At 44.4% G+C, this 13,836-nt stretch overlaps 1 protein-coding gene across 2 annotated transcripts in view; it reads left to right on the top strand.

The window, feature by feature from the left end:
• Window positions 1-13,836, top strand: part of RIPOR2 (RHO family interacting cell polarization regulator 2) — a 70,111-nt gene that overhangs the window by 36,887 nt on the left and 19,388 nt on the right. For both annotated transcript variants that reach the window (XM_075142212.1, XM_075142213.1), the window contains exons 4-12: window positions 69-147; window positions 355-378; window positions 1,427-1,480; window positions 4,385-4,534; window positions 5,874-5,937; window positions 9,666-9,709; window positions 11,068-11,193; window positions 12,469-12,617; window positions 13,674-13,803. In XM_075142212.1, coding sequence (XP_074998313.1) covers window positions 69-147; window positions 355-378; window positions 1,427-1,480; window positions 4,385-4,534; window positions 5,874-5,937; window positions 9,666-9,709; window positions 11,068-11,193; window positions 12,469-12,617; window positions 13,674-13,803 — 820 coding nt within the window. The remainder of the gene's footprint in view (window positions 1-68; window positions 148-354; window positions 379-1,426; window positions 1,481-4,384; window positions 4,535-5,873; window positions 5,938-9,665; window positions 9,710-11,067; window positions 11,194-12,468; window positions 12,618-13,673; window positions 13,804-13,836) is intronic.

Here is a 13,836-nt window from a genome sequence, read left to right as displayed (position 1 = left end):
GATGGTCAGCAGCCTGCTTGGTATGTGCTGCAGAGCTCATGCATCCCTTCTCTGGTTTGTGTTTACAGCGAGTATCTGGAAGTTCACCAGACAGAGCTGGATAAGTTGACTACTCAGTTAAAAGACATGAAAAGAAACTCACGCCTGGTACGTGTCACGCTTTTTCATCGTGCGGATGCACAGTAACCTTCTTGAGGTGCTGGCACAGCCTCGGGGTGGGAGCAGGAATTTGCATTGATGCTTTTACCCTCCAGCCCTGGTCTTCTTCATGATTTCTGTTGACTGACAAACATTACTTTCTCATGGTGCTGTTACGTCGCAAAATTAATCACAGTTTTCTCTTCTCTGTTGCAGGGAGTCCTGTACGATTTAGATAAGGTACGTTACCCCCTTTGACACGGGTTTTGCAAGGAAGCGTTAGTATCCATACGGTGTACATAGCTGGCATGAGAAACCTCTCTCAGCCGGATCTACTGCCCAGGCCAACACCATCGAGGGAGAAGTTACCTGACAATTTGCACTTGCGAAGGAAGAAATCCCCCTCCCTGCCTCTTCCCAGGGGCTCTGGTATTGCCTGGTGCCTCCGCCAGCCAGCTGTGCTCACTAGCCCGGCATCAAACTTACCCCACCAGCCCTTCCCTGGGGTCTGCTGAGTTAAACTGGCTCTGGGACGGGCACAGGGAAGGAAGCAGACCCCTGCCAGGGGAGGAGGGAGGCGGAGGAGCGAGACCTCCTATTTCTGTCAGCTGCCAGCCGTTAAATCCATCGCCTTGCACAACTTCGCCCTGCCAGCTGCAGGCGGGTGGGAGGCTGGCAGGGGCGCGCTGGGGGTGGCTGTGGGAGCCAGGTCAAGCCCTGGCTCATCCCTGCTCCTGCCAGTTCTGGGGAAGAAAAAATTGAAAAATTGAAAATATTTTTCCCCACAGGAAAATTTGGGTGAAACAAAAGGAAAGCTTTCAAAAACGTTTCCTGAACAAGCCTGGCTTTTTTTCAGTCAAAATGCCAAGCTTGGTTTTGCTTTTGAAAACAGTTTTCTGAGGAAGAGAATGGATTTTGAAATGCAAAACCCGATTCATTTTAATACAGGTTTTCAAAGTACTGAGAATACCTTATTTTGAACTAAAAAAGCTCAGATCCTTTTTTTTTGAAGAATTCGAAAAACTAGGGAAATCCCATCAAAGAAAAAGTTTTTTTTTGTTCAAAAATACATTAGGTACAGAAGTCAGTGAGCTCCGTTGTCAGCAGCAGATTAATGGTAGTAAGGTGGGACAGCTAACTCCAGATTCACGGGCAACAAAACCCTGCATGTTTTAAGGAGGAGTTTCTCAGCCTCATGGGGACCTGAAGACCCGAGCAGAGCTAGCGTGGTGATGACTTACTGATTTATTTAAATGTGCCTCACCCTCTGCCTCTTCCTTTCCTTCAGCAAATCAAAGCGGTCGAAAGATACATGAGAAGGCTGGAGTTCCACATTAGCAAGGTAACGAGCGCTCCTATCATCTTTCTTCTGCATCTGCTCCTATGTTATTAGGAAAACAAACCCTTGGCCTTCTGCTACCCCTCTGCTCCGGGGAGGCTGCCTTGACGAAGCCGCTCCCAGATTCAGTATTTTTACTGCCATGGGCTGGTGGTCGGAGCCAAAGAAAGGGTTTCCATGTGGTTTGTAGCCCCCGTGGTCCAGCCGTGCCCCGAGACATTCCCGCCTGGCTTTTTCGTACAGAGAGAACACAGGGTCAGGCTCTTGCCGGGAAACACCTCTCTCATTGCACGCTTATTGTTAAACTATAGGTAGAGAGAGAGGTGCATCTGAAAGTAATTTAATTCGGCAGTTGTCTCCGCTGTACGCAGCAGCTAGATTGGATTTATTCCTGGATTTCACTGCTAACACTTTTGCTGCGTGGTTTGGGGCCCACATCCACTTGATTACATTGGTGAGAATAGTCAGTAGAGGTACTTGTGATTTATACTAATACATTGTAGAGCTGGACAAAATCCATGGCATGTATTCTCTTACTTATAAACATATCTGCTAGCGATTAGTTGCTTTTCTGAGCCTGACAAAAGAATGAATTATTTTTGACAGATGAAATGTCTTTTGAGAGTCATTTGAAAAGCGTTCGCGCAGCTTGAAGTGCTCCAATTATGACAACCCATCCAAACCTTTTAATTTCAGTTTTCTCTTACTCTTGGAGCCAAAAAAAAAAATATAAATCATCAGGCGATAGACTGAAATTTTGTTCCCCAAACGACCTTCTCTCTTGCTGGCAATATGAATGGCAAAATTAGTGCTTAAAGAACATTTCCATTCAAGTCCTTCCCACTCCAGCCTGCTCAGAGCTAATGGTTTCAGGGCTTATAATAGGACTGAAAAACAACAAACACAAGAGGTAACGCTGGTCAGTATTACTCAAGCTTGCCGAGTACATTAGTTCACTTTCCGTAACCCACAGCAACAGAGAGAAAAGGAACCGAGCTGTGCTGCGTTAAAACGTATGGGCTTGGGCAGGTAAAGAAACATCTTTGTTTCTAATGATAAAGAAGGTCTTTTTCAGCCTTACTGAATCAGGGCCGCAGCGACGCCTTCTGCCATCTACCCGCCGCCGCTCTGCAGAGGAAGCAGAGCGAGGAAAACGGGATGCGCAGCAGCAGACCCCACGTATTTAGGGAGGCAGATGAGTGTGCCCTAGCCGTGCTCGCATGGGCAGGGGCAGGACATCAACCCTGGGCTAACGCTCCACCCAGATGGCAGAAGTAAATACCAAGTGACAGCTATTTATAGTAGCTGTCTTTAGCTTGCTGACTTGCAAGAGAAATAGGAGTGGATATGACTCCAAGAAGCTTTTTTTGTAACTTTGAAATGGCAAAATGCTACCTGTGCCTCCATTACCCTTTGCTGAACTCTTTCACGTTGCAAAGCAGTCCCTGTTTTGGTTAGGGATCCCTCAAGTCAGAGGCTTCCGCCACCGGGTATCCAATCTAGCCTTGTAAAAGTTGACCTAACAGTTTGAAGCTGTCAGGAAGAACAGTCCCGCTCCAAACAAATAAGCATAACGAGCATTTTGTTAGAGGTTAAGCAGGCTGGGAAAATGGGATTTAGAACACGCCTGGATTGTCACATCAGGCTCATCTCTAATGCAGCAACACAAAGTCGTAGACTGAGGAAGCCAAGGCACTGGAAGCTTTCATGGAGAGACACTGGGCTGTGAAAATCCACTACTGAGCAACAAACACCATAGGGCACAGGGCAATTGCTTGATGTCAGAGATAACAAAGGAAAAAAGTTATTCTAGGTAAAAAACAAATATCGTCCTATCTTAGCAGGGACATTAGAAGCAGAAAGAAGAGACAGCTTCCTCTATTCCTTTCCTTCTCCTCACCCTGATAAAGTCAGATTAGAAAACCTACATCTCCTGTATCTGGCAGATTAAGTTTATATAAATATATACCACTATATATACCACTATATATAGCTGGTATATATATATACACACCAGCTATACCACTGTAGACTCCCACTGAACAGCTCAGATGGAAGTAAATGTATACATTCAGTGCAGGGATCAGAGGGAAAAGAGAAACCGAAGCATGAGACCCGTAAATCCATTGCACTCTGAAGCTAGATCCAGGGGAGACTTCAAACTGTGTGTGAGTAGGTTTTGCAAAACTGCCAGAGTGCTTACGAAATGTTGGGTGCCTACGTCATGCCAAAGGAACTTTAAGAAGATGACTAGGAAATTATGTGAATGCCTGTGGAGCTGAAGTTCCAAACTTTCTTAATTTGACATCAGCTGTTTGTAAGTCCTTTACTTGGGCTGATTCTGACTATGACTCCCAGTTTCTGGAGGATAGGCAGTGAGAATTCAAAAAAAATCACTCCCTGCTTCCAATATTACCAGTTAGTCAAACGTTGCAACGGCCTTGATCCATGGCTGGTGTTAGCAATACAGGAGACATTGCTGGCCCTGTTAAACGTGCCATTTAACGTGTCCAGTCCCCTTTGGCAGTGTGGACGTTGCAGTTGCCTTTGAAAGAGCTCTTCCACACCAATAGATTTGGGAAGTTTGCTGCATGCCTGCCCTACCATTACGATTGTACATAGCCCAGACGAGGGAAAGGGAGTAGCAATGGTTAAAGGGCAGGCAGGTGAATTGCTGGCAGCATCTGGTGTTGCTGTAATGAGATTTTTACAGTGGAAGTTATTTTTATCTCGTGCTTCTTTTTCATAGACTGTAACAGTATCACGGCTTCATTTGCTCACCCCTTCCAATGGATCTAACAGTTTGGCTTAGTTTCCTTGTAATGCAAATGACTTCAATGTTTGTTGGTTTTATTTTGTTGCGTTTTCTCAGGTTTTTTTTGAATGCACCCTCATTGTTCCCACTAGGTCGATGAACTTTATGAAGCCTATTGTATCCAAAGACGTCTCTGCGATGGTGCCAGCAAAATGAAGCAAGCCTTTGCAATGTCTCCTGCCAGCAAAGCAGCTCGAGAGAGTTTAACCGAAATCAACAGGAGTTACAAGGAGTACACAGAGGTACATCCTCATCAGTTTAGTCTTTCGCTCTGACACTGTTTGAAGGCCATGGGAACTTTGCCATTGATTTCAGGGAGAATTTCATCTAGATAAAAGAATTAAAAGCAAACTCAGCAAAAAAGATTTATTATTTATTTGTTTGTCTTCAGGTGAAGGAAAAAAGGCTGACAGAGTTGGGGCTGTTCAGCCTGGAGAAGAGAAGGCTTCAGGGAGACCTTATTGCAGCCTTTCAGTACTTAAAGGGGGCTTATAAGAAAGATGGGGACAGACTTTTTAGCAGGGCCTGTTGCGACAGGACAAGGGGGAATGGTTTTAAACTAGAAGAAGGTAGATTCAGACTAGATATAGGGAAGAAATTTTTTACAAAGAGGGTGGTAAAACACTGGAACAGGTTGCTCAGAGAGGTGGTAGATGCCCCATCCCTGCGAACATTCAAGGTCAGGTTGGAAGGGGCTCTGAGCAACCTGATCTAGTTGAAGATGTCCCTGCCCACAGCAGGGGCTAGATGACCTTTAAAGGTCCCTTCCAACCCAAAATATTCTGTGATTCTATGAATACCTGATGACTTACAAAGATAGGTTACATGGGCCCAAAGAGTTCCTTGAAATAATAATGTTTATGTTCAACAAGAGCAGGGTTACACCTAGGAACCACTTCACACGAAAAAAGCATAGATTTGCCCCAAACCCACATATATTCTAACTATGTCTTTTCCACCCCGCAGATTGTGGGATGGCAGGTTGGCTGGAACCCATGTGTATACAGACATCTGCTGCATTCTATCCAGTTTTACTTGCCGTGATCAGCACCTATGTTATTAAACAGGCAGTAGATGAAGAAAGGTCTAATAGTGTTGCAAACATCCCAGCACACAAGCTGTGACAGCCTTCTGAAATCTGAAGGAAAAACTGGAGAGGGTCCGGTACCCGTCTCCCACAGCCTTTTTTTTCTTAATGTAGTTCGTGTTTCTTGAGAGATTAAAAACATGCTGGGAGCCCCTTTGGCATGGATATGCTGCTGGCACATGTCTGGCTGGAGAGGACTGGGACAGTGACCAGGTTATGCTTGAAGGGCCACAACTGCCCTCTGCCAACGGGAGGATTAGATCGCAAAGAAGAAGAGCACGGGGTTACATTCTGCTTCGGCGCGAGCAGGCATAGCTCAGCTGCCATTTTTAGGGCCAGACCTAGCTAAACAGCAAGGATGGCTCTGGCAGATTGATTTTGTTGCAAAATATCTTTCATCTGCATAACAGAATCTTTCTTAAAAAAAAAAAAGAAAAGAAAAAAAAGGCAGAAAGAGGGTTTGTCTGACCTCACTATTCTCTTTTCCAACACAGAACATGTGTACCATAGAAGCAGAGCTGGAAAACTTATTGGGGGAGTTTTGCATCAAGATGAAAGGTAATTGCCTTTTCACCTTTCCCTTCTTTCTCCCTGAACAATAGTGGTCTCTGTGCGCATTAGTGAGGGCACAGAGTTTGCTAGTTTGACAATGTATTTATGATAGGTGTGGCTTTCTCCCCCCACACCCTTTGCTGAACCTTCAAACCCCCAACTTACACCCCTGCCCAGTGGAAAGGATCACAGAGCCAGGAACATCAAAGCTTACAGAGAGACTTTCTGAGATGCTGTTTCTTGTTTTCAAGACTAATTACCTCCCTCAAACGCTCCTCCCAACAGCCAAAGCAATTCAATTTTGAAGGCTGCTGTACCTTTTGCCTCTATTTCCATAATCCTTTTAGAAGATGACTGGGAAATTATGTGAATGCCCGTGGAGCTGAAGTTCGAAATGCTTTCTTAATTTGACATCAGCTGTTTCTAAGTCCTTTACTTTTGCTGATTCTGACTACTACTATTTTTGAGCAAATGTAGAAAAGCAAAGACCTGGGGGTAGTTTACCATTTAAACACCTAGATAACTCAATGGTGGCATTCACCTTTCAGTTTATTCCCTATCTTTATGACAGGGGACTTTATGGGTTTGAATGCAATGGAATTAGTTTTACCTGAAGCCTCAGTGAATCACCAGGTATTGCTAATGCTGTTATCCCTTTAAGACTCAATGTCTTAAAAAAGAGATTGTGGGGGAATCGTTTCTGGATCTTCAATCTCTGCCATGAAAATAGTTCTATAAAACAAAATCAGCATCTAAATATTCATGCACTCTTAATTCTTCACTTGAAATCTTGCCATTTAAAAAATTCACAGTATTGCTGGTGGAGTTTTTAGAGCTCACAAATCTCATACAGGGTTTTGATTCTGCCTGCCTTGTCACAGTTGTGAGTTAGTCGTGTCCAGTGCTTGCAGTGCATGAGACATGATCTAGCTTAGATCAAGTTAAAATAGTTACTCCATGCTTCCATACTAGAGAAAACAAGTGCAGCAGCTATTATAGTTCTCCTAGCTCCATCTCACAGCACCAAACCTCAGGTTTTAAAGCCCCCGCTCTTAGGTACTGGAAAGGCAGTCAAAGATGCATATATGTAAAGTCACAAGATGGACACACAGAGCCTGAGCCAGATATTTCTATACAAAAACCCACAGCAGAATTGCAGCATGGACACGCTGAAGGAAACACAGGGTCACGCAGTATAGAAAGGGAATTGCATCAGGTCCTTCAGAGCATTTCCTTACTTGCTGTAAATGCAGTGCAATGTACAGTGTCTGACAGCAGGACATGTTGAGAAGGCGTCATGGCATCGCAAATGACTGGCCCCTTCTCTTTTGAAGGCCCAAATCCACCAGCAAAGCTCAGGAGCTCTCAAGGAGCAAGCTGTTGCGCACACATGCGGGAGCAGAGCACAAGTACCAGAAACAACAGCTACTTCTGAACACAGTTCTCATAACATAAAGAAGCCCAAATTAGAAAATAGCAAAGAAAAATGTCATATCATTAAATATCCTCTAATTAGGACATCTAAGATTTCTATATAGATAGTTTTCCCTAGGAATAGGAATCCAATAGGACAGTCCAGCCATTGCTATTGCTAAAGCTCACAAGAGCTCTAGCACAAAAGCCTACAGATCACACAGCAAGCTTCCCCCTTATGTTATACTGCAGCATATCCAGCTAACTTTAGGATCTAATTTAAAATCAAAGCATTCCTCTCCCCAAAGCTTATCTGTTCCTAGACATTCCAGTGAAAGTTATTTTTATTTTGTGCCCTCTGTCACTTACACTGAAAGCAAGCCAACCTACACAGTGCTGTCAGGAAGCAGGGGACCCACATTGTGTTTTTATGATTGATATTTAAAGGAAAGAAAACCTAATCATTTTTCAAAATAAAGATAATAAACTTGCCAGCAGGCTTTGATTACTGCTCAGGATTAATCAGCTGTTGAAATTAAACAGGGAAACCCAGTGTGGAAATTTAGAAGTCCCTGTATGGAATCTGCGTGTCCTGTTAGGATGTATAGGGAAGTGCCCCTATACCTGTTGGAAGTGCCAGGACAGCAGGAGGTGGAACGCTCAGCCGTTTCACACAGGGAGAGCGATACGCTGGCCTGACTCACCAGGGGCTCCGCAACACCGCAGTCACTGCTCACAGACCTCAACTCCGGACAACGTCCATGTGAAGTTTTAAGCTGTGTTTCCCCACCTTCCCACCCCATCCGCTGAGCAAAGAAAGGACCTTTCACGTTCCTCAGACGCTTTCAGTGATGTCCCAGCAGAGATCAAATTCACTTATAAAAGCACGTCTGGGGAGAGAGAAGCAGCAGTTGAGTGCTAGTAAGCTTAAATTATTTAGAAACAGTAAATAAATTAGAAAGGAATTGGTAATATGAGCTCTGCGCCAGGGCCTCTCTGTTCTGCTAAACAGTAAGATGAGTGAAGAAAACTCTTTTCTGGTCAAAGAAATGGAAGAGGAGGATCAGCAGGTCACAGGGACAGGCAATGACTGCATGCAGGGGTCTAGTTGCTCCTATAGTTCAGCTAGCAGGACTAATTCAGCCTGGTAAATAAAGCCAACATTAGGGTTCATCTTTCTTGCCTTGATTTTAACACACCCATATATGTTCAACTATGGCATTTTAGGATAAATGCAGCCCAAAGAGCCTGGAACGTTTGTTTTCATTCCTTTCTCTGCCACAGGCTTTGTATGTGTCCTGAAACTCGTTTCTTTGGGCGTCGTGACACTAGAGGCGTAGTTTTAGGCTTACCCAGGCAAAGCGGGGTAAATTTTTATACCAAAACAAATGCAATAGTTAACTAGTGAGGAGATCTTTCAGAAAGGAGAGGTTCCCTCTGTGGAGGCAGAGGATTAATGAAAACCAACCAGTCGCATCCAGTAGAAGAACAGGTCATAGGGCCAGGAGAGGGATGGTAACGTCCTTGGGATTTCAGGATGGTCACAAGCCTCAGGAAACTTTCCATTTCATATGCACAGTGCCAATATAGAAATAACATCATCATGTCCTACCTTTAAAAAAAAAAGTAAAAGAAAAATCAAGCAAACATATACCACAAGTGCTTTGCTGCACTACTTCTCCCCCACTGCGGAAAGATGGGATAAATCTCATATTACAGATGTCAGTCATGTTTCTTGATGTACTTGCTATTGAAAGATAGTCGGATCGTATGGGAATGATAATGTTACGGAAACGCCAAGTAGAAGGAGCCCCTCTTGTGTTTCTATTAAGATGTTCTAAAAAGGAATCTGTGTTAAAATGTATGGCTCGGTCTGATTAGTGTTAAGCAGCAAGCACTGCATGGTAATCAGCATCTCGCCTACGCATCGTGATAGTAAGGGTGGTAAGCTCAGTTTCTGAAGCCAGATGACATCAGGAAGCTGTTTCTTCTTTTTCTATAATTATTATAGAATAATTTGAGCTGTTGTAGGAAAAAAAGCTGTATGCAAGAAACCACAACCCAATGAATTGTATACCAAAAAAAAGAGAAAAGAGAGAAAATTAATATGGGGGGGGGTAGTCTTGGTTTGGAGGGTGCTAAGGCAGCAGTAAGGGGGGGTTAAAAACACCTCCCGGCGTAGCGGCTGCCAGGGGCTGCTGTGGGGCTGCCGGCCTCTCCTGTCCAAGCACGGCAGCAGCCCCGGGGCACCCTGCTGCCGGACACCGCTGCGCTCGGCTGCCCAGGCCCTCCCACAGCCCCTCCGTGTCTTTCCTTCTCAGGTCTGGCTGGCTTCGCTCGGCTCTGCCCGGGAGATCAATACGAGGTACGTCTGGGTTGGTTTATGGTTTGTTTAATAGCAAAAGAATCAAAAGGAAGGCAGATTTCTGCTGCTTTTTACATTGCAATGAATAAAGCCTTTTCATATCAGCACCCCGAGAAACAGCTATTATTTTTCCTGTGTATGCTCTGAAAAACCTTGCCGTTCTCTTTATGTCTGCCTATGTTAGGGCATCTATCACAAGACCTGAAAATTATATTCAGAGCATTGGATGATGGCTATTCGAAGAACTACAAGCTTGCTTTTTTTTTTTTTAATTTTAAAAATTTAAATTAAATTAAATGAGGGCGTGCTTCTCACTGTCTTATTCGGGACAAACATTTCTAATTCCCCTGGAAAAAAGCATATGCCCCATCCCATGGACACAGAGCTAATTGAACAAGTCCTTGCAAGCATCCTTTACTGAATGTTTAGACTTTACTTCATCATAAAGCAGAGTAGCAGAAAGACACAGAATAACCATTTCTTGAGACCCAGATGTTACCTGCTGTGAGGCTGTGTCAGGATCTCCGGTCACTGCGGCGTTCCAGTGAGAACATCAAGATCAGGTTAATTGGAGATGGATTAAAATAAAAGCCTCCAGCTCTATCCAGAACAGAGCTAACCCTGCAAGAAATTCGCAGCGGCTTGATAACGGATCCCCTCAACCTGTACTTCCCAGCTGTCTTGATCATTGATTCATTTGTTCCCACTCTCGTTCCCCCTGACAAATCTTTTCTGCCGCTTTCACGCCTGTAAGCGGCGTGTGCTTCCTCTGCGGGGTGGATTAGTTGGTGCAGGTCTCTCCCAGCTGAGCCTGCAGCCCAAAGTGGTCTTGCTGCTCTTACCGCTTCAGATACTGTGTTACTGCACCGTGGGTCCCATTTATTTCCATCACCATCCAGCCAAAGTCTCGCAGCTGGGGAGGCCTCTGGTGGGGGATGGCCAAAAGCTCACCTACCCTCTCCCCTGCCTGGGAAGGCAGCAGGTCCAGCAAGCTGTAGGTGTTAGGAAAGGCCACGGGGGCTTTCAGCCTGCCCTCCCAAATCTCGCCTCCCCCGCCCCCACTTTCCCTGTAAATAGATTTAAGACTCCTGCAGCTTCTTTGTTATGAGTCATCTAGTTACATGAAGGTGAAAGCTGGGATGAGGGGTGCCTTACCAAAAGGAGCGATTATGAGAGCTGAGAGGCAGAGATCCTGCAGGATAGACCTTTTCCTTCTGGCTCAATGGGAAGTGGAGGGGCAGCACCTACACCTCTAACTCTTCCAACCTACTTCAGACCCTTTCCCCAATTCTGTTTCTGATATTTGTGCATCAAGAAAACAGATTTCTCAAGAAAATAAAAGGATTTTTCTTTTTCAGATTTTCATGCGTTACGGTCGCCAGCGATGGAAACTGAAAGGCAAAATAGAAGTGAATGGCAAGCAAAGCTGGGATGGAGAAGAAATGGTTTTCCTCCCTCTCATTGTTGGACTGATCTCCATTAAGGTATACATGCTAACTCCCTTGCCTGCAAGCAAGGCAGGAGTCAAGAACCTGCCTTCTCGTCCACCATCAGCAAAAATGCAGCAGCAGATCATTAAACTCTTTGGAAATGAGCCGTCATTAGTATTTCCAACACACCTACTAGAATGAAGTGCTATAGTATTGTCCAATCTAGATGTTACAAGCCTGTAATCAGTTTGGAAGTCCTGTGGGAGAGGTTGTCCTAACTCTCCCCAGGCTGGTGTCATGGCCATACTAACACGAGCCTTGCCTCACATTGCTCTCCAGCAACTCAGATTATTTGCACGAAAGCAAGGGAACACTAGAAACCTGTTTGCTAACATTATTCAGGAAAACATCAGCAATGAAAAACCCCAAACCAAAAAAATCCCACTACTGATGAGTTTTTTAGTACTGCTCCGATAGGAAAGCAGCATCTGCTGATCTGGGGAAATACACAGGGCTCTCATTTGAACACACACAGGGCCAGGTGGGCATAAGCTGGAACAGTCTTGAGGTCCGGTCTCACCACCCTGTGCAGAACAGCAGTGCTACACTGTGAGGTAGCAGCGCTGTGAGGTTTCTGCTCACAGTGAGATGGGGGTGCGTGGAAAAACCACTCCGATTTTTTGGCAGCTTCCTAGAGCACAGCAGTTCCCAAAATTTCTTAATGAAAGTCCCTCTGACTCCATGCCCTGCCCCCCAGGGAAAGAACAACTTTTGCAACTCCTAGCAATCAGCAGCAACTTTTCCTCCTAAACTGGAATCTTTCCATCACTGTTCCATCACCTCATTGCCCCAGAGTTACAGGAGAGATGAATACATAGAATAGGGCTCCCTTTGGAATTACTAAGTAGGCCAGCTACATCAGGAGATTGCCTGACATGAAAATTATCAATTGCTGAGAGAACATTAGACAGGAAAACATCCAATATTCTCTCCCTGTTCCCACTCTTCCCTTGGGCTCTGCTTATGGTCACTGCAAAAGACCAAATACAAGGTCGGGTAGCCCCTTGGTCTGAGCCAGTATGGTTGTTCTCTTCTGACACCCATAAAAACATAAAGAAAACATAGAAGCATGATCATACGCAACTACACATTTATTAAAAAAATAATAAATCTGAATTTTCCTCTAAGTTATGAAGATGCAACAAACATAGTCATATTTTAGAAACCTTTTAGGAAGGGGTCCAGGTCAGAAAATCAAAACCATTGCCTTGTAATTAAGGATTGCAATGCCTTATGTGGTCCAAGATATCCTGTTCTTGTCCTTTACAGGTCACAGAAGTTAAAGGACTTGCTACTCACATCCTTGTGGGAAGTGTTACCTGTGAGACAAAAGACCTGTTTGCAGCTCGACCTCAGGTGGTTGCAGTAGACATTAACGACCTTGGGACAATTAAGCTGAACCTTGAAATCACCTGGTAGTAAGTAGAGCTGGCTGGTCAGTCGATTGGTTGGTTGGTCGGTCACTGGGTCAAGCAGTTGTAAAAATTCAATCAAAGAGCAGAGGTCCATGTGGTCTCTTCTCTCCTTTTTGCTCCCTGCTGAGGCAGATGGGGAAGGAATTGTGGCCCAAGTCTGGGAGATGAGTAGTAGTTCATGGTGAGCCACAGTATTCCTGTGTTACCTGTGGCAAATGGGGTTGTGTCTAGTTTCTTAGTTGTGCCTATTTCAGCTGTTACAATAGGTGTGGTGAGTACTGACATTACGAGATGTGTGAAACAGATAGTGATGAGAGATCACAGAATTGACTAAAGTGTGTACTTCTTCCCCAAGCTCAAGAAAGGGACATAACTGAGTCCTTATATATTCATTAATTTTTTTTCATATTAGTGTAAAGTTCAGTGGAGTTGCCGTGGATTTGTGCTAGCCTAGCCAAGTTCAGAATTTGGCCTGTCTTTAAAAGCTGGCTTTTGTGGGCTTCATACATGGCCTGAGGGTGGTGGGAAATCTCCTAGCATTGTCCATCTGCATTGGTAGGCATAGGTAAGCTGATGGTGTTAGGATTCAGACCCAATTCTCATGGCACTTTAATAAAATTGGTAACTGTCATTTCTGAAGAAGCATTTTAGCTTTTACAGTCATGTACGCTGTTTCGTGTAATGCAATAAACATGAAGCCAGCTACTGGTTTCCTTTATAATGCAACAGCTCTATTAATGGTAGAGCGCCTTTCTCATTACTATGTGTGATGCTTGTCAGCTCAAATCCAGGAATACTTTTCATGTGAGAAGAATAACATCAGACTACGCTACATAAATGATTTCTGAGAGTAGAAAACTTTTATCAGAACCGAAAACCACACTTCTGAGCCTGTTGTCTAATTAACAACATTTTCTTCTAAACACTTTTGTTAAAAAACTTGCTACCTCTGGGTTTTGATGTGCTAATAAACCACCTTTTCAAAAATCCTTTCCATGGACCTGAAATTCCTTCTTGCTCAGCCTAACAACCATTTTTTTTCTGCTTGTGTGTCCGTAGCCCCTTTGATGTTGAGGACTTGACCCCATCCACAGGAAATGTGAGCAAGGCATCTGCTCTCCAGAGGAGAATGTCCATGTACAGCCAAGGCACTCCAGAAACGCCAACCTTCAAGGACCACTCATTCTTTGTAAGCTCTGTTTGGCTTCATGTTTCTGTAATG

Source organism: Calonectris borealis, chromosome 2 (assembly GCF_964195595.1).
Source record: "Calonectris borealis chromosome 2, bCalBor7.hap1.2, whole genome shotgun sequence".
In the NCBI taxonomy this organism is placed as follows: domain Eukaryota; kingdom Metazoa; phylum Chordata; class Aves; order Procellariiformes; family Procellariidae; genus Calonectris; species Calonectris borealis.
Note: the sequence above shows the minus strand (reverse complement) of the source record. Positions and strands in the feature narration are given on the sequence as shown.